General features: G+C 39.0%; 1 protein-coding gene across 1 annotated transcript in view; it reads left to right on the forward strand.

Moving 5' to 3' along the window:
* Nucleotides 1–24,876, forward strand: part of RNF144B (ring finger protein 144B) — an 87,472-nt gene that overhangs the window by 35,213 nt on the left and 27,383 nt on the right. Inside the window, exons 3-4 of the mRNA XM_011962757.1 lie at nucleotides 6,034–6,138; nucleotides 16,396–16,456. Coding sequence (XP_011818147.1) covers nucleotides 6,034–6,138; nucleotides 16,396–16,456 — 166 coding nt within the window. The remainder of the gene's footprint in view (nucleotides 1–6,033; nucleotides 6,139–16,395; nucleotides 16,457–24,876) is intronic.

The raw sequence follows: 24,876 nt of genomic DNA on the forward strand, positions 1-24,876 counted from the left end.
AATGGGGGAAAATCTTGCCATGAAAAACTCTTGGGTTCCCGATAATACACCCTTGCACCCAGTTTGAAAAATACAGTACGAGCTGGGCCTTAGGATGCTGTGAGGGCAGATGGGCTGGGTGTGCTGCCACACCAGGGGCTGAGGCAGGGAAGGCTTCTGCAATAAAAAGGGCTGAGGGACGACTACTGTCAAACCAAGGTCTCTTTTAAACTGTGCTTATATGGCTTGCTGTTTGATTTGGTGCTTTTTCCTTTAATCATTTGGCGCCAGGTTTTCCTATCAGTCCTCTGATGTCCTCTGTGGTTGGCAAACACCTACAAGGGGGAGGTTGGTCACCTAGGTAATCTCATATTGGTGAAAAATCCAAGGTATCTGAAAGGGGTTTTGTAAGAAAAATTTTAGGATCAGACTATACCAGGAAACAGCTTCCTGCCTAGCTGTAGGTTGTTAATTTGTTTGAATTTTTTCCAACCAGAATACTTTTGGTGTGTTGGATAGGCTTTTGAGTAGGGAGAGATACTATATTGAGTTGTACTAATAATTTAACTCAACAGCATCTAACAAAGGCAGCTGTATTCTTGGATCCTGTATACAGATCATAGTCTGAAGTGGAATAAACAGAATATTGGCCTCAGTGTGAGATGTTATTTAGAACACACTGGAAACATTGTGATGTCATTGTGCACTGAGGCAGGGAAATGTTAGTCTACATTTTATGGAATATCTACTTCAATGTTTGCATTGTACCTGGAGTGATAAAAAGCAAAACAGGTACTCAAGGCCTGTCTGCGTTTTGGCCTTTAGGCACATTCCCCCTCATCACCTTCCTTCCCACTTGGCTGAGCTATGGATGAGAAAACCTAGGTCAATAGTTCACCAACTCAGCTTCAAGCCAGGTGAGCTCGCAGTCCTCCTTTGACCACAGGACCCCAGTGCCCGTATCCAGAAGCATCTAAGATCCTGGAAGTCAACTTAAATTTTCAACGAATGGGCCAGTTGTGGTGGCTCATACCTGTAATCCCAGAACTTTGGGAAGCTGAGGCGACAGGATTCTTTGAGCCCAGGAGTTTGAGACCAGCCTGCTTGGGCAACATAGACCCCATTTCAATCAATCAATTAATAGCTGAGTGTGGTGGCAGGCATCTGTAGCTTCAACTACTGAGGAGCTGAGGTGGGAGGATCACTGAGCCCAGGAATTTGAGGTTTGCAATAAGCCATAATTGTGCCACTGCACCCTGGGCAACAGAGCGAGACTCAGTTTCAAAAACAAAAAAACCAAATCAGCTAACGGCACTCATTACCTCCTTCCTCTTGATAGTACCTATTCTCTGACCTATTCACCTCACCCTCAGGAATCTTAGAAAAGGTTGTCTATGGACTTTCGTTTCTGCTTCCTGCCTCTTCAGAAACATCTATTCCATTCTCCAATTATACTTTATGTTTGCATACCTCTTTTCACTTTTCTCCATTTTCCCTGAGATCAGCCTAGACAGGTGATATTGTCCCATTTTATAAATGAGAGCACTGTAGCTTGAGAGGTTAATGACTCGCTCAAGATGCAGAGGAGACTTTAGAGCTTGTGCTTCAACCTGGATGGTTGGAATCCAGTTCCACTGGCTATTCATTATAATGCTTTATTTTTCCTTAGAAAAAAACTTTAAGAAGGGCATAATTTAGTGATAGAGAATGAGGAACTATATAGTTTTAAAAAATATACATATGTTCTCCGCCCGCTCCTGTGATTTCTTCTTGGGTGGGTACATAGTAGCTTTGTCTTTACACTGTGACCCTTTTTGCCGCATCCATCATAATAGGTGAGAACGCCTTATATGAAGGATGCCTGTGACTTCGGTACATCGGAATCTAATACCCTTGAAAGGGGTCTAGGAGACACCTGTTTCTGAGAAGATTCTGTTGCATAGAATTCATAGACTCTCAGAGTTGGAAGAGACAATATGAGTCATCTGGTTCACCAGGTGTTTGGTTACATTTTTGGTTAGATTCCATATGAGTCCTTAAAGCGTTGTGGAATGAGTTTGATGAACAATCCTTATTATTTTGCATGACCCTTCATGGCCTAAAAATAATTCTATGTTTTACTAAACTAGCTAAATGTTGACTATTCAAAAGAAAAAGGTTTTTTTTTCCTTGGGTCATTTGGGTTTTGAGATATTCTATTTAAAACATTTTCCTTAAAATTTGTTACCTGTTAAGAAAATTGCATGTTTAAATATCTGTTGAATGCTACTTAATAAATGTAATTTTCAAAATGTAACTAAATGATGGTAGTTTTCTTTTTAAATATTTATTATTTTATTTTGCCGTTCTTGCATTGCTATGATCTGTTTTTGTTTTCTGTGTTTCTCTCTTTATAAGCTAGATGCCAGTTTTCCCCCTAGAATTGTTAACCATTTACCTATGTTTTGTATGACATGCACATCGGATGCATGTGAATGTTTTCAGTTATTTTGCACTTTTTAGCCAGAGATACAGAAGAAGAGAGGGACACTCGAGATTAAATATTTTAGTGAAAGTTAATGGATGGCATTTAACAAGCCTGGGGTACTTGAAAATTCAGTAAAAAGCAATAGCTAGGGCTGGTTGTTTTCCCTCTTTGCCTTTGAATAGAAGTGCATGCCCACACTGATGGAGTGTCAAGTGCCTGTGCTGTAGGACTACTTAGCAACCTGCCCTTACAAATCTCTATCTTGAACCACTGTTTCTTAGTGTTAAAAATAAAGGGTATATGTACTTAAACCCTGGAGTCAGTGTACAGAGGTCTAACTTCTCACCCCAAAATCCTGGGTCATATAATATTGTGGTCAGGAGAGTGCTTATAGGAAGTTTCAAAATTCATTTAGTTGATATATTGTGGTTTGTAGTGTACCTAGGAACATTACATTATTAGTAAGAGACACATCCATTATAAGCTCTTGGGAAGGTGTATATTTCAACTTAACACATTTGCAGTTATATTTGAAATGAATGTGTTTGCCTAAAAGGACTCACATAGTATCTTTAGTTCCTATTTAATGCTAAACTTATTCTGTAGACCCAAATGTTTCTAAGAAGAGCCTTGCATAGAGGCACCTGGGATATTCTGTTACAAATATCTGTTCTGTCTACATAGCTTCTCCACCTTAAGTGGTTTAACTGGTCCTTTGCAGGGAGTGGAGAAAGGATATCTCAGAAGGCCAAAGGATTAACATTTTCCCACAAAGTCTTTCATGGAAAGTCTAAGAACAGAAGAGGAGTAATAACATGACCTATTCTTCTGTAATTTGCAAATTCATGAAGGGCTTCTGTATGTAAATTTCACGTGTGTGTGTGTGTGTGTGTGTGTGTGTGTGTTAAACCCTGTGAGGTCACTATAACAGGTATTATTGTCCCTACTTTTTAAATTAAGGAAAGCAAGTCTAGGTAATAGGCTAAGTCATTTTCCCATTGTCACCTAGTAAAGTGGACCATTCACCCTGGTATTAGGATCTGAAGTTCTTTGCACTGTTCACTTTGTTTTCCTCAAACACCTTCCCCTTGAGTCTGGAAACTGTATCTTCCAGTCTTTTTACTTAAATTTATTTAAGTGGCTGCTGGGGGTCAGCGGGAAGATCAAGGCAGTAACAATGGAACGGGTGTGGCTGATGGAAGGCTGAGATGTCCTCAGCAGCAGAACAGGATGGACAGGCTTTCACACTGTTTATTCATTTGTCCCTGGCACAACACTCCTTTTGGTGAGCCGCCTTGATTGTTCCCCTGGGTGTTCGCCTGCCCATTGACATTCTTCCTCATATTTCCTTGCTGCTGCTCTCTTCTATGTCCCACTGCTGCTGCTGGTGGATACCATGTTTGGCACAGTAAATCCTAGAGCAAGTGATTTTTCACCCTTCTGTTGAACAAGAAGGTCAGGGTTAAAACAGTATCTATATGGCGGTCAAGTGCAATGGAGGAGTGACCACAGAGGATCCCTGTTCCCAGATACCTTTTATTCCTCAGTTTATACTAAATCATGAGCATTTGTGCATGTCGTTTGAACCTCATTTGAAGACTCTTTTCATGATTCTGCACATTCTATCGCATAAATTTAGCAACATTTATTTCAGTGTTCTATTTTGGGTCTTTAGGTTATTTTCTAGTTTTGGCTGTGGTGAATATTATAGAAAAAATTAACTCCTTGGAGAAAAAACCTGTTAACTATTTGAAGAGATACAAGTCTGGTTTAAATGGCTTGCCCTAGTCGTTGATTCATCAGTATATTGTAAGTTATTTATAATCAGATAAATACATGATTAGTTTTCTGAAGTCATATAATAGTGATATTAGTTTTATTTTCAGATGGAAAAAATGAGTAAAGATGGTCAATAACAGGGATAGATTTCATAATTACATCATCAGTATTCTGACCCTAGAATTTTACTTTAGGCTCGTGCTTTTTTAAAACGTTGGTGCAACAACAATATTTTTAATGCAGTAAGTTGATACATAAATGTATAAGTTTGAAAAATCTAAGCCCAGTTGTAAATGATCACCACTTTGTAAGAGTCGCTGCTTCAGTGGCTAGCTTATGTATTTTTGGTGGAATGTACTCCTCAAACATTTGAGCTTGACTTTTTTTTGTCATGCATGTAGAAAAGGTTTACCAATTATGAGCAAATGAATAGAAGTTGAAGAACCAATTTTAGATTACTTAGAGGTTTATTTCCTGGAACTACTGCCTTCAATTTCTTGTGCGGATGGGTAGAGTGGGATAGGGGGAGGCATTAGAGGTTTCCATAAAGCTATCAGTCCCTCTCCTAACTTCTCAGTCAGATTCACATCTCCACCCACTGTCCAACATCCAGACACAACAGGCAGTGAGCAGACCAACTTTATTCCTGGTGTTCTCCCTTTTCTCTCTGGGTTTCTTTTTTCTTTTCAATTTCTTCTCTGGGCTTCTTTTTTTCTTTTTCTTTTTTTTTCTTTTTGAGATGGAGTCTCGCTCTGTCACCCAGGCTGGAGTGCGGTGGCCGGATCTCAGCTCACTGCAAGCTCCGCCTCCCGGGTTTACGCCATTCTCCTGCCTCAGCCTCCCGAGTAGCTGGGACTACAGGCGCCCGCCACCTCGCCCGGCTAGTTTTTTGTATTTTTAGTAGAGACGGGGTTTCACCAAGTTAGCCAGGATGGTCTCGATCTCCTGACCTCGTGATCCGCCCGTCTCAGCCTCCCAAAGTGCTGGGATTACAGGCTTGAGCCACCGCGCCAGGCCGGTTTCTTTTTTTTTTTTCTGTTCAATTTCTTCTCTGGGTTTCTTTTTTCTATTCAATTTCTTCTCTGGGTTTCATTTTTTCTATTTAATTTCTTCTTTCCCCTGGGGACCAGTGCCTTTTTTCCTACTCAAACCTCCTTTACATGGCGTCCACAAAGGCCCATATTTTTGGGAAGTTCTCATTGTCTTTGAGATAATGTCTTCGGGACAATGCGTCATTGTCTTTGGGAAGCAAATTATCTTTGCTGTCCCCAGTCAGCAGGAAGTCACCTGACTTTCCCAAATTTGACATTATCTTTTCCAGGTGCATTTGCTTTTAAGAGTGGTCCTAGAAATGTCACTGCCTTAAGCTTACTTTGATTGTGTGGCTAGCTCAGTGCAAGGGTCACAGCATTCTGTTCGAGTTTTGGATAAACTTTGATGGAGAGGACCACTAGGTAAAAATGGACTTAGGAACTCATACAGGATTTTTTCAAAAAGGAGTAGGCCTTTAGTGTTAGAAAATAGTGTTTTTTCTTTTCCTAATCTATGGTGGCTGAAATGTATGAGCATAGGGAAATCTGACTTGAATAAACTCTAAAGATGAAGTAATACATAATTAATTGCCTGTCTGCATTCTTTCCAAAGTGCTGGCTCTTAGTATTCACACTTGTGATAACTTAAGTTTCTTGATTGAGTACAAGAGCCTCAGGACAGCCAATTAAGGAAGAAGAGGCAGTGGTGGTTCTGTTATGTAACCTTTCTGCTACTGTAATGGGATAGGTAATTGTCTTTTTTTTCTTAACTTCCAGTGCCTGAAACAGTACATGCAGCTGGCAATCCAAGAAGGATGTGGGTCTCCCATCACTTGCCCTGACATGGTGTGCCTAAACCACGGGACCCTGCAGGAAGCTGAGGTATGAATGACTGCCATTATCTTCCCCTCTTTCCTATTTCTGTTATTTATTAGGATCTTGAGTCCTTATGTATTTCCCTACCAGGGAGTCTAGCAAGCAAATACAGAGGTTAACTTTTTAAAGGAGCACTTTGGATTCTTTATACAGACTGTTAAAGCTGTCATTTATCTCAGTTCTATTTATACATACCATCTTGAGTATTGAGGAAGCTGTAGAATAGGCAAAAGTGCCAGAAATCAAATTTACCAAATGTGAAGTTAGGAGGCTGATATGGTTTGGCTCTGGGTCCCCACCCAAATCTCACCTTGAATTGTAATAATCCCCACATGTCAAGGGTGGGGCCAGGTGGAGATAATTGAATCATGGGGGCGGTTCCCCCATGCTGTTCTCATGATAGTGAATTATCGTGAGAACTGATGGTTTTATAAGGGGCTTCCCCGCCCTTTGCTCAGCTCTACTCCTTGCTGCGGCCATGTGAAGAGGGACATGTTTGCTTCCCCTTCTACCATGATTGTGAGTTTTCTGAGGCCTTCCGAGGTCTGTGGAACTGTGAGTCAATTAAATACCCAGTCTTGGGTATTTCTTCATGGTAGTGTGAGAATGGACTCATACAGAGGCTGAATAGTGAGTCGTCTTGTAAATTGTAATACCCTAAAGATAAATAGGCAATAGAGTGAGATTTCATCTCTTAAAGAAAAATGGGAGTGGGGGCATAGAACTAGGTAGGTAGATAGAATGTATGATAAAGGACTTAATAATTGGAAGCTCAATTTCAAAAAAAGGCCATGAAATTTATCAGATACCTATATTCTAGACCTGTGCTGACTAATCCAGTAGCCACTAGCCACATGTGACTGTTTACACCTAGATTGATTTAAATGAAATTAAAAATTTAGTTCAATCATGCTAGTCAGTAATTGCTGAGTGTTCAGTCACATGTGGCTAATGGTTACCAGACTGGACAGCACAGAATAAAATATTTCCGTCAGTGCAGAAAGTTCAAATGTATAGTGTTTTGGAATTTTCATTAAATGGTAGCCACCAGGCACTGACATTTTGAGTATCTAATGTAAGGGACTAGTGTACCCAGACAGGTGGATCAGGACAGGCTGTAGTGTCTGTCTTGCAGTTCTCTAGAGCAGAGCTTAAGTAGTCTTCTCATTTTCATTTTTTCTTGCTTCTTGCTTTCTCTCTCTCTCTCTCTTTTTTTTTTTAAGACCTGGTTTTCCTCTGTTGCCCATGCTGGAGTACAGTGGTGCAATCACAGCTCACTGTAGCCTCAACTTCCTGGGCTCAAGCAATCCTCCCACCTCAGCCTCCCAAGTAGCTGGGACTACAGATGTGCACCACCATGCCTGGCTAATTTTTATTTTTATTTTTTAAAGACGGGGTCTTTTTATGTTTTCCAGGTTGGGCTCAAGCAATCCTACTGCCTCAGCCTCCCAAAGTTCTGGGATTACAGGAGTGAACCACCACACCTGGCTTCATTTTCTTTGAATAGACATTTTCTCTTTGTATTTTCCCCCTCCTTTGTTCTCCTTATCCTTTCCCCACTCTATACCTTCTCTGTCCTTCTGGTTCTCTTTATCCAGTTTTACTATAAAAGCAATTTTACTTTTAGGCATTAAAACCAGACAAACCCATAATGAGTCTTAAAAATTACAAAAGGAGGCCAGGCGCGGTGGCTCACGCCTGTAATCCCAGCACTTTGGGAGGCCGAGGTGGGCAGATCGTGAGGTCAGGAGATCGAGACCATCCTGGCTAACACGGTGAAACCCCGTTTCCACGAAAAATACAAAAAAATTAGCCAGGCGTGGTGGTGGGTGCCTGTAATCCCAGCAGGAATTACGCCTCCCAACCCAGGAGGCGGAGGTTGCATTGAGCCGAGATTGCACTACTGCATTCCAGCCTGGGCGACAGAGCAAGACTCCGTCTCAAAAAAAAAAAACAAAAAAAAAAGGATCAAATGTTCTCTGTCAACTTGCTACTGTCTTTTTCAGTGATAAAAATATGTGGTAGTGGTGATTGATAATCATTTTGAATTGAGAATGGAATAGAAGATTATATTGGAGATGTGGGTAGCTGCATCAGTTTACATTCGCCTCCTCCTTTGAAACTAAATACCACACACATGAATTGGACTGTACCACCTTCATTTCTAACTTGCTTTAGATCAAGATTTTATTGCATACAGTTATAACATGTGGCTTATAATCTATGTATTATTGAATATACCACAATGGGCTTCATTCACATATGCTTGACTAGGTTCTATCTCCACGACTACTACTTCCCTCCACCTTTTAAAAAATGTTTAATTACACAGGTAACACATAAATATACTTTGCTTGTTAAAAATAATTCTGATTAAGCCTGGTTCCCTTTGTCGTGCTGCTATTTATATTACAACACGTGATTCTTCATTCTTCATTGTCTTACCAAATGCATTTAAGTCTAACATTTCTTCATCTTCAAAGGATGGCAGGAATGTAAGCTCTTTCCTCTGAGCACTTCCTTTTGCAGGTCTAACTTACAAAATTGGCTGTGTTCCGTGTAGCTGCCTTCTTGATTTTTCCAAATTGGCTCAGCTGTGATTATGCCTCCTAACTTTTATCTATCAAGAGTAGCCTCCTTAGTGACGCACTTAATGCCCAGTTCAAGTACAATTGACCCTCAGTGTCCATGGGTTCTGCATTTAGGGATTCAACTGCACATGGAAACTACTCAGAAAAAAATATTTTTACTGAACGTGTATAGACTTTTCCTTGTCATTATTCCCTGAACAATACAGTATAATGATTTACCTAGCATTTGCATTGTATTAGGTATTATAAGTAATCTAAAAATGACTTGAACTATACAGGAGAGAGGATGTGCATAAGTTATATTCTAATACTACCCCATGTTATTTCAGAGACTTAAGCAGCTGAAGGTTTTGGTATCTATAGGAGGTCCTGGAACCAGTGCCCTTCAGATACTGAGGGATGACTCTACTGTTCCCTTGTATAGGAAATGGTAGAAAATGGCAGCTTCCCTTTCAGTGTCACGGAAGCTGTTGAGAGATAGTGACTCAGGAGGACTTGTGGCTAGAGGTGAACGCACTAGGAGCCAGGGAAAAGTAAAACTTTCCTCTATTGCATCATCTGCTACTTTTAGCTTTTGCTCTGCAGAGCTTTTCCAATGTACTTGATCTCGTAGTCGTGTCCAACATGAAATTATGAAAAGCAGGACACAGATTGTTTATTCCAATAGCATTACTTCAGGCAAAGCCCTTACTTGAAGTTAGTAGCCCTGTTAAAAAAGGTGATGTCTAATTTAAGCAGTTCCCGTATAGTTTACTGAAGTAGCATCCATCACTTCCTGGGAAAGCCTGAACCATTTGTCTGGCCTGTGTAAATTTTGAGTGGTGAGTGCATATACCTATTTGAATAGTACTTGCCATTACATGGCCTGAGAATTTTAACTTCTTCCAATGGCTAGGTGTCAGTGGAGGGCAGGGAAGAGCTTCTCACTTACTAATCTTCTTTCCTAGCCCTGGAGCACTGAAATGACCAGCCTGCCTTTTACTGCTAGGGCCCCAGTGTACACCAGAGAAAGGGTGGGTGCAGCTGCTCTCCCCAAGAATGGAGGCTTCAGAATTTCTATAGGAGGGGATTTCGGGCAGGGCACTCTGGAGACCTGGGTTAGAGGTATGGTGGAGGAGGGATGGAGTCCTGGGGAATTTGAAGCTATGTTTGCAAAATAAATATAGTTTTTACTCAGATTGCATATTTATTTGGGTGGCTTTGGGAAAGTTGGCTACAGTGATAGGGAATCCAAGACTTTTTGCCACATCCTCTGCCTCCACTTGCCATCTCTAAACATTCTTCCTTCCCGTTATCATGGTGGGAAGCTGGGGCAAAGGAAGGATGAGAATGCCCAGGCAAGAGGCCATATTCCTGTTACTGTGGAGTAAGGATCTGAATGGGAAGGGGTGAGTGTGTCTGTAATAACCTTTGGCTGCAATATGTGTTGGCTGGAGAAAAGTAAACCTTTGGGATGGTGGGGATAGAGGAATCCGCCAAGCCAGAGTTAATAGATATTTTTGAGTTTCCTGGCTGAATTACATTTTAGAAAGTATTTAAAAGTTTGTTTTAAAATGTACTTAAAACTGTATAAGTGGGTAATAAGATTTCTAAGGTTCTTCTTTAACTAATGGCACATAGAAAACTAAGCCACAATGGGTTGAATGTGTCACGTGAGTGTATGGATGTGTCCCTTTTTCTTATGACTGAGTGGAGGGAGAAAAGGCAGGGGATGATATGTGGAAAGATGATCTTGGTTAGATCACGTACAGAGACTTCTGTAGCACATGTGAAACAAAGAACAGCGAAAGCTGCCCCCTACAGTGGACTGCGAAGATCTGTGGTCCTGGATTTCCATTTCTTGCCTTCTGCCTCTCAGACAGTGATGCCCACATGTGGTTTCTAATCAGGACTTTTTATCTAATATTCAGTTGAGAGACTTCACCTTGTTAGTTTCACTCAGGTGAATGGGTGAATGTGCTGTTTTTCTTCTCTGTTAGGAAGACCAGCTCTCGTTCTCTGGGTTATGAAAACATGTAGGCCGGGCGCAGTGGCTCAAGCCTGTAATCCCAGCACTTTGGGAGGCCGAGACGGGCGGATCACAAGGTCAGGAGATCGAGACCATCCTGGCTAACACGGTGAAACCCCGTCTCTACTAAAAAATACAAAAACCTAGCTGGGCGAGGTGGCGGGCGCCTGTAGCCCCAGGTACTTGGGAGGCTGAGGCAGGAGAATGGCGGGAACCCGGGAGGCGGAGCTTGCAGTGAGCTGAGATCCGGCCACTGCGCTCCAGCCTGGGCTACAGAGTGAGACTCCGTCTCAAAAAAAAAAAAAAAAAAAAAGAAAGCATGTTTAGTTCCTGTGTTAATGTGATTAGACATTGATCCGCAAGGTGAGTGTTATTTCCCCTGCCTTGCATTTTGCAAGTCATAGCATCCTCCAAATTGCCCAAACTTTGACAGGTTGTAATGACCTACTTACTAGTGGTCAATTCCATCTCCAGATGCACTGATATGTTTTATTATTTGTTTGCCCTGTTTAATTTTTTAAAAGCAACTGTAGCAGAAGCGTGATTTGAAGGACCAAACCTAAGTGAGGTTTGGGTGCCTTTTCCTTCTGTCCGGGCTTTCCAGACTCTGATGGGTAACATTTCTCTAAAGCCTATCCCCAACTTCTGTTTCACTTTTTTAATTGAGTGTTTTTTTTCCTAACTAAAAAGCAATATACATTGTATTTATTAACATTTCTTATGGGAACTCATACCACTTTTGGCATCAATACTTTTGTGGTGAGCAGGCTCCACTTTCTGCCTCTCTTTTTTTTTGCAGGGGGCTGGGGGGAGGTGGGTAAGGTCAGTGTTAGTGCAGATGATGATGCTTGTTTAAATATTATGATCGTGGTTAATACTGATTAACAGGGTGTGCCTCACTTTTCATTTCTTCTTGGTTGTGCACGTTAGAGAGATTAATTCACAGTTATGTGTAACTGTTACAGCACTCCTGTGTGTAGGTGTGGTCTGGCTTCCCTTGATATGCTCTGCTAGGGATGGAATGGAAAAGGGAAGACATTCAGCTGAGTAGGAACTGAGTATTTTTTTTTTCTTCTTCTTTTTATTTATTTATTTATTTTGAGACAGAGTCTTGCTCTGTTGCCCAGGCTGGAGTACAGTGGCATGTTCTCAGCTCACTGCAACTTCCACCTCCTGGGTTCCAGCAATTCTCCTGCCTCAGCATCCTAAGTACCTGGGATTATAGGTGCCCACCACCATGCCCGGCTAATTTTTGTGTTTTTCATAGAGATGGGGTTTTACCATGTTGGCCAGGCTGGTCTCAAACTCCTGACCTGAAGTGATCCGCCCACCTTGGCCTCCCAAAGCGCTGAGATTACAGGCATGAACCACCTTACCTGGCCAGAACTGAGTATTTAAGAAGGATCATAAGGTTCATTTTTATCAGAAATGAAACAAAACAAAATAGTGATTTTGAGCTAAAGTTAGTAACTTTTGTTGTTATTATTCTGATATTATTGCTCTTACTCTATTAACATGAAACTGAATGTATTTTATCTTTGAATTAAAGTTTGGTATTTTCCCCCCCTTTGGAAAGAGTTTCTAGAGTGATCATGAGGAGCAAAAGTTGTCTTTTGTGCTTGGATGGGAGGAGAGATAAATTTCTGTTTAACATTAAATAAATTAGCACAGCTTTCAAAGGAGAAGTAGCAAAAATTAACTTTGAAGACCGTTAAGTAGTTGATCTGAGGATAGTGGTCTCATGATAGCTGAGAATATACCTAGAGAGCTTTGCTTTTACTGCTCGAACATGGATTTGGTTAGTAATGAATTAGAAGCCACTGAATAAAATAAATGTCTGTAGTCTACGCTGACTGAAATTTAAAAAATGAATAAATAGAGAAGGGACAGGTTTCTCTTCCAGTGGAATTTTAATCACCAGTACAAAATGAAGGATGGAAATAGAAAAATCACTAAGCAAATATTAAAGTAATAATTATTTTTGGCAAGAATTATCAGTAGATACAAAAATTAGTGGGCAAAGTTTGATTAGAAACAGGATTTTGCATAGTTTCAAAATATCTCCCTACAAGATACTTGTTAATTCCAAATGATGTAGAAGCTGGCAGATACCACCTTAACCACATTAAAAAGTTAACATAATCAATAATGAGACATGTCCTCATGTAACTCCTGATAGGACACATCTGTAATATTCTTGCCCAAAATGCATAACCTCAGTCTAATCATGAGAAGACATCAGACAAATCCAAATTAGGGGAACACTGTACAAATAACTGGCCTGGACTCTTCAAACTCATCCAAGTCACAAAAGGCAAAGATAAATTGAAGAACTGTCCCAGATTGGAAGGTCAAGGAGATACCACAACTAGACACAAGTTGGTAACCTTGATTGGATCTTAGACTGAAAAAAAGACCTTAGTGGGACAATTAGTGAAATCTGAATAAGGCCTGAAGATGTTTTAATTCTATTGTATCAAAATATAAATTTCATTATTTCAGTACTATGATTATCATTAGGGGAAGTTGGAATGGCATTTAGGAACTAAATTTAGAAAGTGTTATCATTAGGGGAGGTTGAGGGATTGGCATTTGGTAACTCTGTACAAGTTTTGCAACTTTTTATATGATGGTCTGGTGTGATTCTGAATGATTTGGAAATTCTCGGTTGGCAGAAAGAAGATAAATGTATACCACAAGATACCTCTTTATAATCTCTCTTATTCTCTAGGATTGTCAGGTGTAGCAGTCAATTTTAGAGTACTTGTGAATATCCTCAAAAAATTGGTTGTAGCCCGTTTACCTGAAGCCTGATTTAGTCTTCTAATCATCATCCTAACACAAGGATTAATATTTCAATTTTACAGTTGTAGAAATGGAGGTCTTGAGCAATAGTGACTTAGCTCCAAATGACAGTGGAACCAGGGATTTAACATTTTGTATCATTTGTTGTTGTTTTGTACAGCTCTTATCTAAAGCCAAAAGTATAATAGAAATATTTCAGAAAATTAGTTCTATTCTGCAAAATCCAACAGACAAAATCAAGGGGTAGACCTTTTGTGAATCTTATGTTTATTGCTTTCTAAGTAATTTCAGCCCCTTTAGTGTAGCTTCTGTATGTCCTGCCTCATTGTATGCCAGGCTTCCAGACCAAAGCTTTACTCATGGTAAGCTGTCAACAGATATTTAGAAAAAATGTGACTGGGTGCAATTAGCTCATGTCTGTAATCCCAGCACTTTGGGAAGCCAAGACAGGAAGATCACTGGAAGCTGGGGGTTTGAGACCAGCCTGGGCAACATAGTGAGACCCCATCTCTACAGAAAATTAAGAAATTATCCAATTATGATGGTGCATGCCTGTAGTCTCAGCTACTTGAGAGGCTGAGGGGAGAGGACTGTTTGAGCCCGGAAGTTTAAGGCTAACATGAGCTATAATTGTGCCACTGCACTCCAGCCTGGGTTGACAAAGTGAGACCTCATCTCCTAAAAAACAATAATAATAGAAAAGATGTAAGTCTAAATGAGGGGAACTGGGGAAGAGAATGGTGCATTCTGTGGGTGTCTTCATTCCAAAAGGACAAAATAGAATGAGAAGCAATGTAATTAACTTCTTGTAATCACTACTTTCAATTAAAAAATTGATTTATCTTAGTAAGTCTTAGTTCCATACAACCTTTGACTTAAATGAGAAATCCAAAGTAGCATAAAATACCAAAAATTAGAAATCTATGACTTCCCTGTTGGCAATAGTGTGTACTCCAATGAAATTTATTTTTCTAATTTAAAATTAAACATCTATCTCTACAGTTGTTTACTTTTTACTGCATGAATTTCTGTCATTTTTGACATTAGCATTTCATCTGTATCTAAAACATCTTCTGTTTGCCTTGTCTTCCATAAACTGTATTTGACTTTTATATAAATTGCTCATCATCAAAAACAGAATCAGAATTTTTAGGGGTTGACTTTGAAGGATTTAAAAGGAGGTCATCAATCCACAAACTATTTTAGATGAGGGTGAGTGGGGTACAGGACTGTCTTCTAGAATCAAAGAGGGTGGGTGGTTAAAAAAAGATTCATAGAATACTATTGAAGTCTCTTGGGCCCAGGTGGTATCATCCCCAAGTCATGTTGATCCAGCAGTTGACGTAGCATTTGTTTGTCTTCCACCCATGATGCATTAGTGACAAATTCAGGAACTGAACTCTGGTTCCTAAATGTTTCCTATCACTTCATTTGCCTGTACCTTCTGTCTCCAACTCTGAATTTTATTTGAGACACCTTTGTCTTTCAGGAAAGATGTCTGGGTAGCATTATAACAGATGAATAAACTTGACTTTCAATGTAATGAAAGTCCAACCATACCATTGAAAGAACTATGGTAAAATACATATAACATGATATTGGGCATAATTTTTTTTTGGTAAAAGTGCTAAGGAGCTTTAATTTATGGTACCACATGAAAATGCAACATTTTCTCCCCAATTGGAGAAAGAAAATTTGTATAAAAATGTTTTTATAATTAAAGTTATGTTTTACCATGCTTTATTTGGAATGAGGAAGACCAAACTTGTTTTGTAGTCCTTTATACATTTTAGCTAACTTAGATTCATTTGTGAAATGATTAAGGGAAAGGATTAGACTTTGAATGAGTTATAAAAGGTATAATATTTGTTAAATACAATTTTAGCTACATCATTTTCTTACTCCAGTGTTCTCAAAGCAGATGTTCTTTCCTTAGTTGCAAGAATGTCAATGTAGGTGTATTTTGTGCCAAAAAAAGTTGATGGTTTAGAGTTGGAATTGTCAGGGCTAAAACTCTGTCCTATATCAACTCACTGGATGTCTGGAAGGCTAATATCAAATCCTTTAATTTTCTCATATATAAATCTTTAAGTTATGTCAATATGTTTACATTTGATGTCAATGGAATTAAAATGTTTAGAATGCTGGTTTAAGAGCAGTTAGCTTTTCCTGCATCTGCCTTTAAAAATGACTAATTTGAAATGTCATTCAGTTAAGTATGAATTGTTGTTTACTAGTAAACCTTTGGTTTATATTGCCATCTGAAATGGAATAGGAGTCTAGTTGCAAGAAATATTTTAGGCATTTCTTTTCTACCGGGGTCTGGGATGTCAATGTCCGATAACCAAGGGCTCCAGGAAGTGACTCTTGTCAGAATAAATGATTTTTATATTGTTTAAAAGGTAATCTTTCCTAGGTGACAAATGACATTTGCATAATTCCTGAGATGCTGTCTACCTGACTTTAGTTTTTAAGGATTCCAAAGCTAGAACTATAACTTCAAAAAATTATTAAATGAAGATATAGAGAAAGGAAGCATCTTTAATATATAAATATGAATAGTTTTAGAAGTCCCTGTAATAAAATTTTGTTGTCCGGTCTTGGTAGCTACTGACTGAAGGACAGAAGGTGATCAATGAGAACCCTTGAACAGTGATTCTCAGCTGTGGTGGTGGAGTGGGGATGACTTGAAAATTGTTGCATGTGTTTTACTACATGAACAGTGTAGAGAAAAAGAGGTTTGCAAACAATTGGTGTAGAGAAAGTATAATAAGCAAAGCCAGAAAGAGAAATCAAAAGGCTGGTAACTCAGGGCCCTATGATGACTGAAGTCTCAACCTTTTATGTCTCTGGTTTCAGATTGCCTGTTTGGTACCTGTGGACCAGTTTCAACTTTATCAGAGGTTAAAATTTGAAAGAGGTATGAACTCTTCTTTTTTTCCTGATGGTGAATGTGGTTTTACATGTGTCATTTTTCAACTAACCTGCATGGAAGATAAAGGCAGCTGTGGGCTGTCAACAAAGCCACAAGGGTACTCCGAAAGGAGGATACTGTAATTGCAACATAAAATTTCAAGCCTCTCAGCTACCACCAGAAAAAAATGCAGAATAGCAATAAACAGAACTTTCCTTATGTTGTTTGTTTTGTATTTTTAATTTGGCTTATGTAAGAAAGGTTTTGCGAAATTTAGATGGCTTTATAATCACAATAATACAAAAGAAAGTGACTCTCAAAATGGGTTTTACCACTAATTTTCGATTCTTGAAGATCACTTGGAAACATTACCAGCCCAAACATCTTTACTGCTCCTCAAAATACTCACCACCTGCTTTTTTGATACTACTTTTGTAATCATGTAATAACAGACTGTGGATATGTATCATTCTTGTGCAATTTACAATGTATTGGACTGATTTTCTTTCTGACTTTGAACTTGGGGGAACTTATATAGCTTTTCTATTTAGCTATAAGCATCATGGTTTTACTTCATTTGGCTTTTGACAGCTATTTTTTAGGAGCCATTTCCCTCTTGTCGTACCCTAATCTATTTTTGAGGTAAATGGACTATTTCTTAGTATCTCAGAAGTAGGAAAAAAATTGTTTCTCCCAGAACTCATTGGACTGGTATAGTCTCATTGAGTATATTAAACTGAAGCCTAGTATGAACATAAAGTTTTCAGTTTAAATATGGATTAGTAAAGTCTAGAGGTGAGCGTGGTGGGGGAATGAATATTTGTCATGTGCCAATAAGTTTGGTCAGTACAATTATTTTTATCTCATTTACTTTTTACAACTACCCTGAAAAATAATTCTTACAGGAAAAAAGAAAAAAAAACATAAGAGCATGAAGAGGGGTAGAGTAGGAATGTTTGTTGGGAATTCATAGGTTGTTAATCGCAACCTTAGATCTAGATCTGGCTTGATCTTATAGGAGAACACTGACTTTGTTTTTGCGTGTGTGTGTGTTTTTTTTTTTAATCCAGCAGCCAAAACCAGATTCATCTCACAGATGGATTACTTAACTCATAGGCTGATATATTAAGCTAAATTTACAAAAAAAAAAAAAAAATCTCGGACTAGGTTGTTTGAATTCCAAATGGTGGGTACATTTTTGCTCTATATCCAGATGGGAAGTAGGAATAATAGTTTATAATGTTGAACATGGAATCAGAACCAGGGAGTCAGACGGATTTTAGGTTTAATGGATGATGATGTAATCTGATGCTTCTATCCTGTGATAAGTTAATGATGGGGGTAGTTATTATTGACCCTCTCTAATCCATCCACATGGGCTGATTAGATTGAGTATTATAACACCAGATGTGATAGCTAAAGATAAGAGCATCAACCATCTGCCCTGCCATTTTCCCACTTTATCCCAATATCCTCCACTATAAAAATCGATTATAATTAGAACATGGACATTCCCAGTATTCACCCTGTGGATGACTGGCTGTAGCAAGTACCATGATTTGAGGGCTTTTACCTGGAGAAAGCCTAAAGAGTTAGGTTGGATTTTCAGGCTGCTGCTTAAATGGTGAGATGTGACCTATCAACCATGTCAGTCCTACTCTAAGTCACTGGGACTCAGTCTATTTATAGTATTCTCATGCCTCCATCAGCACTTCTCCTCTCCCATGACTGCCTGTTACTTCCCGGGCTGACTTCACTGCCCCATATGTCAGCAACAGGCCTTATTCCTAATTGTTTTACATTTTAGGTAACACATCTGTTACCTCAAATGGCTTTTTGTAATTAGGATATTCTAATATTACCAGGAATTACAGCTTTCTGTGGGTTGCTTCTCACTGATGAATATAAAGCTTTGGTTTATTTTAGAATGGTAGCTAAGAGCCTGAGTGCAATTGCAGGCTCCACCACTGGTAAGCTGTGTGACCATGACAAGGTCCTTAATATTTCTGCATCTCAACTTCCTCATCTGTGAAATGGGGATAACGAGCATCTCTAAACCATAGGGTTGTGATGAGGATTATGTGAATTAATACTTGTAAAGCACTTCCTGTGAGTGCTTCCTGTGTCTCAGTGTTCAAAATTTTAACAGTCGTTGGCAATAAAAAGAAGTTAAAAGTAGCACCTTTAAATTAAATTATTCTCAATGTTCTTCTCCTGTATACTTTTTTCCCTATGAGATAACCATACTGTTCTTCAGGAAACATCATACCGAAATAGATATTATTGATTGTCTTGTTGTCAGTGCGATTAGAACACTTAAAGTTAATTGGCAACATCCATCTTTATGTGGGACAAGGTAGATGTGGAAAATCATTGGCCAAGATTTTCACTCTTTCCCCAGATGGTGGTTGGCTTTTTGAGTTTTCAAGTAGTATTCAAACCTACTTGTGACTGGCTTATTCTTTCATTAGACATGATAATATGTTCAGTCTGGCTACAATTAAGTTGGGCAGGTCTCTGAGCCAGTCTGTCTTTCTTAGATGGTGATGGCATATTTCTACTTTGCTCTGTTACAAATTGATCAAATAGTTTTATTCATACATGGAATTTATTTTTTTTTTTCTTACAAGTTCTAGGCAGATGCCCCACTATGGATCCCATGCATTGACAATTCATGTTGTTGTTCTTACCTTATAGATGAAGAAACTGAAAACAGGGCAGATTGAGACTTGCCTAGGACCACATAGACTATGGCTAACCTTCCTCATCTATACAAATGTTAAAATTCTATACTTTTCTTTTTGTTATTAAACGTATACCTAACATAAAAGTTGACATTTAAACCATTTTTAGATGTACAATTCAGTGACATTAATCACATTCATACAGTTAGGCAGCCATCACCACTGCTTCTAAAGCTCTTTCGTGATCCCAAATTCTGTAGCCGTTAACCGATAAGTCCTTATTCCTCCTCTCTGCAACCCCTAATAACCTCTAATCCACTTTCTCTTATTTGCCTGTTCTAGATATTTCATATAAGTGGAACCATACAATAGCTGTTCTTTTGTATTTGTCTTATTTACTTAATAAATGTTTTTCAAAGTTCCATTCCTGTTGTAGCATATAGGAGAATTTCATTTTTTAAGGTTGAATCATCCATTTTATGTTTTTAACATCATTTTGTTTATTCATCTGTTGATGGACATTTCAGTTATTTCCACCTTTGGCTGCTATAAGTAATGCTGCTGTGAACACTAGGGTATAACTATCTGAGTTTCTGCTTTCAGTCCTTTTGAGTAAAGTAACTAGAAGTGGGATTATGGGATCATATGGTAATTTTACATTTATTTTTTGAGGAACTGCCAAATTGTAAAACCCTGTAATTTAAATATAAATTTAATTAGACATCTTACTGTCATAAAGTATTGCAGTGTGTTAAATTTAGTGACCTTTTGATTTAAACCCCTCATTTTATGAAAAACGTAATTGAGGCCCAGAGACAATTTCCTCTTAGGTGATTTTGTTTTTGTTTTATTTATTTTTTTTGAGATGGAGCCTCATACTGTCGCACAGGCTAGATTGCAGTGGCACGAACTTGGCTCACTGCAACCTTCGCCTCCTGGATTCAAGCAATTCTCCTGCGTCAGCCTCCAGAGTAGATGGGATTACAGGTGTCCACCACCACAGTTGGCTAATTTCATATTTTAGTAGAGATGGGGTTTTGCCATGTGGATTAGGCTGGTCTCGAACTCCTAACCTCAGGTGATCCACCCACCTCGGCCTCCCAAAGTGCTGGGATTACACGTGTGAGCTACTGCGCCCGGCCTCTTAGGTGATTTTGGAAGGCAATTTGTAATCATGTAATTCTTCATTACCATCCATTATAATTATTATTGGAAAATGGACATTTCAAGTAAGAGTAAATTTAAGTTAATAAAGTGCTACATAATGGAATTTACATGGTTGGGATACACTTTATCTAATCCTATCTAAACTTTATCTAAAGTATGTAAAATAGACTTCTTATCTACCTCAAACTCAAGACCTTCATCAGCTAGGTGACTTTGAGATCTATGTTGTGAATATATATTTAATGTGAAACCGTTTATAAGGGGATATGGGGGTGCGTTAAATACTCACTAATATTGTTAATGAGTTAAATGACTAATTCACTGAAAGAAAATCTCATCCTGGACTGTGAGACAGAACTGTAGAGATTGCTGCTGCTCTGGAAAAACGTAGAATCAGAGTAGATGCAGTACTATTTCTTAGTTATAAAAAATCATCCTTAGTTTTTTCACTTAGTGTCTGCCAAGTTCTTTTAGTCTTTAGCTTGTTGTTCAGTGTGTGAATTGTCCTCTGCTTTGTGTTACGTATTTGATTAGCTTGTCCTTTATGTCTTTGTCTTCAGCTAAGTCTGACAGAAAATATTTTGAATAGGATTGCACAAAAATCATCCTGCTGCTTACGCAACTCAAAGAAACACTATCTGATTATTCTATTCACTTTCCACCCATCTGCAACTTTTCCTCTGGCTACCACTATGTTTCTGGCTTTCTCTTTCTGCATCAGTTTTCCAGTATTAACAAGGAAAAGGGAATGCTAAGTTTGGCATGGATTAATGACCACTGCTTTACTTTCCAGTGGTTCTCAAAGTACATGCCTGATGATTAATGCTAGAATTTTTCTTGCCTCTTGTTTCCAGAGTCTACTTTTCCAAAATAGTTTTTTTTTGAAAATTGGGTTAAGATGATCCATCTCGAGTTCTTGAGCACTTTTCCTTTTTTTGTGACCCTGTTTGACTTTCTATAACTGTTCCTCACTAGGGTGATGTATCTGTTCTTGAATATTTATTTATATTATCATATAGCAGTTTAAGAACTCTTACAGAGGGGTTGTGTCATATTGTTCTCCTTCATTAAAAAAGGTGAAATAGGAAGTTGTCTTTCTGTTGTTGTCTGTTAATATTACTGGCTTCACTCCTGTATTCATTATGTGCTTATTGATGTATTGTGTGTCTATCCTATGCCAGATGCCGTTCCAGTGCTTCTTCAAGCTGTGGTTCCATCTTTCTTTGAAAGCCCTTTTGTTCTCAGCATTCTCCTCAAGCCTCCTTTCATTTCGTGTCTTCACATTTATGACATAACTCTAGTTTCACCTTACTCTTTTATTTCTCCTTGGTGAAATGCTTCCACCCCAGCTTTTGTATCTGATCATAAAAGGTTTTATTCCATCAGAGCTCCCTATGTAGTTATGTAGTTTCTTTTAGTGATTTTCCCCCTATTTTTAGACTGTGTGATGCTTAAGTACTTTGCTCAGTTTGATTTTTTTTTTAACACCTCCCATATCTCAGTCTACTAAAACAGTTTTGTTTATTACAGCTGATAATTAAATTAAGGGCATGGTGTTTCCCACAATAATAAAAGTTCGTGTGATGTCTTTTTTGGCACAATGGTGGAGAATGACAGAAAAACCACTCCTGCTAGGAGAGAGAATGTACAACAGAATCAAAAGCGAACTCAGCAAATGTAATGCTGCTGGTGCCAGGTGGGAAAACCAAGGGTTTTAGATTGAGATTTTGAAAACTAAAAGCAATCATTGAGGTCAAATTTTGAGGGCACTATTATTTAGGGGCTGACTTACAGGTCCCAGCCACCTCGCCCGGCTAGCTTTTTGTATTTTTTTTAGTAGAGACGGGGTTTCACCCTGTTAGCCAGGATGGTCTCGATCTCCTGACCTCGTGATCCGCCCGTCTCGGCCTCCCAAAGTGCTGGGATTACAGGCTTGAGCCACCGCGCCCGGCCGATACATCTGGATTATATGAGTCAGGATCAGTAGTATAAACTTTGGAATCATCAACATAGAGGTCAGGTTTAAAGCTGTGACATGGGATGAGCTCATCTAAGAACCAAACATAGATAAAGAAGCAGTCTCAGGACTGAGCCCTGGGACACTATAGGTTTTAGAGGTGGGGAAGAAAAGGTGGTCTGGCAAAGGAGACTGACAAAGGATGGCCGGAAATATGAATCTAGAAGCTGGGTGAAGACAGTGTTTAAGGAGGAGAGTGTCCACTGGGTCAGAAGCTAAAGATATGGTCTTTAGGTCTCATGGCAGTTTTAATTTCCCAGAATGTTTCTGTTTCCCAGTAATAGTTAGAATACAGAAGTAGAAAATAGTTTTAAATAGCATTTTTTTGCGTTGCATAATTTACATGAATATGCAGAGTCTCAAGATCAAATAGCTGTGGGGCTTTGCTTCAGTAATCAATTCGACTTTTTGTAAGTAAATTGCAGTTTACGTCTTTCAATTTGTCTCTATCTCTGATGTAAATATGTCAGAGTTAATCACTTCTAAATCATGTATAGTAATATAAAATTTTGAGGGCACTATTATTTAGGGGCTGACTTACAGGTCCCTGGTTTCTCTTTTACTTATATTACTATACACTTCTAAATCATGTATAGTAATATAAAATTTTGAGGGCACTATTATTTAGGGGCTGACTTACAGGTCCCTGGTTTCTCTTTTACTAGATTTCTGAACTTTTTCCCATCTCAAAGCTACATGATGTTTTCATCACTGCTGATGCAGAAGTAATTGGTTGACTAGGCATCAGTTCACTTTCTTCCAACATTGGAATAGAAATTTGAAGGGGGAGCAACCGGACCTTCAACTTCTGGATAATTGTGCATTTTGTATATCTATATTATAACTGTGTTTCCTAGGCCAAAAGCCAGGAAGTAGAATTGAATTTACAATAAAAGTAATAAAAAGTGCTGAAAAAAATATCCTGTGACTCCTATGGGGCTCCACTTTGTCTCAAATTCCTTACAGATCATTGGTGTGGGGAGAGAAGGAGAAGAAGAACAGCTCTTCATGTGATAGCAATCTGACTTCCCACTGGTGTCTACCAGTTTGTTCCTTTTAGCTTGGGTTCTGTGTAGTCCCGTTAGATGCCAGGGCTGTTGATGTCTGATGACTCTCCTGCATTTTTTCTGTTTCTACTAAACCTGGCCTCTAGACCACTTGTATACCTTACATTGGCTTTTCCTTGTATCTGCTCTTCTGGGAGCTGAAATGAAGGGCATTCTGCAGTGTAGGTGCCATGCTGTGCTCGGACATCTTTTCAGTGGAATCTGGCCAGACTTCTATGTCTGGATCCCTGTTTCTTTGGGGGAAGCACTTCTCCAAAAGTGCCCTATTGCAAATATCTGGGTTGTTACTGCTGTTCTCTGGAAATATCTGAATGTAGGGCTGAACAATCTAGAGCTTGGCTACATATGCTATCATTATCTTTTTTATTATGGGAAATTGATTTACTGATGCTGTGTCTTATATTTCTGTTATGCCACTCTATTTATTTACACAAATGCATCATTCTAGGCATCTTGCTAGGTCAGTGATTGTCAGAGAAGGGTGAATGTATCTCCCAGGGACATTTGGTGATGTCCAAAGATGTTTTTGATTGTTATGATTTGGGTGGGAAGCTACTGGCATCTAGTGGGTAGAGGCCAGGGATGCTGCTAAACATCTAATGCATCATTCATAAAAGTTTTATTGGTTCTATTTTAGGGTGTGTGTGTGTGTGTTGGCTCAACAGATATGTCAGGACATCTCCATGACAGTAAGTTATCCAATCCAAATGTCAATAGTGCTGCTATTGAGAAATCCTTTCCTAGCTGATGGGGAATACAGTGATCATCAGGACAAAATTCCTGCCCTAAAGGATCCTGCATATGTGCATGTGTGTATGTGGGAGGTTAGATAATAAATAAGTAATATTAGATGGTGGGCATATGTCCTTTTATATAAATAAGGGTAAGAGGAAAGAGATAGATGGGGGAGGCTATTTTGGATAGGATTTTCGTGGAAGACCTCTTTGACGAGGTTGTATCTGAAAAAGGACTTGACTTGATGTGAGCAAGTCATGTGAATACTTATGGGAAGAGCATCATTTCAGGGAGAGGTAAAGGTACGTACAAAGCCCCTGAGGCAAGAACAAGCCTGGTTTCTGTTTGAGAAACAGCAAGGAGGCCCTTGCGATGGAGCTAAGAGAGCAGAGGGGAGAGCCATAGGAGGTAATTTGGAAGTGGTAGTCAAGGGCCTGATGCCACAGATTATGAAGATGAAGTCCCAGTGTGATGGGAAGCCACTGGAGGGTTTGGATCAGGGGAATGTCATGATATGATTTCCATTGTAGAAGATTACTCTGGCTGCTGGACAAGAATGGATGGTAATGGAATGACGTGGCAGCAGAGAGATTTATTAGGAGGCTGTGGTAGTGATCAAATCCAAGACAGTACAGTAGATTATATATTGAAAGCAGAAGCATTGAAAATCCCCAGATTTGGAGCCTATTTTGAAGGTGGAACTGTCAGGATTTCCTGGTAGATATACATCTGGATTATTTTTTTTTTTTTTTTTTT

Source organism: Colobus angolensis, unplaced genomic scaffold, assembly GCF_000951035.1.
Source record: "Colobus angolensis palliatus isolate OR3802 unplaced genomic scaffold, Cang.pa_1.0 Scaffold6, whole genome shotgun sequence".
Lineage (NCBI taxonomy): Eukaryota > Metazoa > Chordata > Mammalia > Primates > Cercopithecidae > Colobus > Colobus angolensis.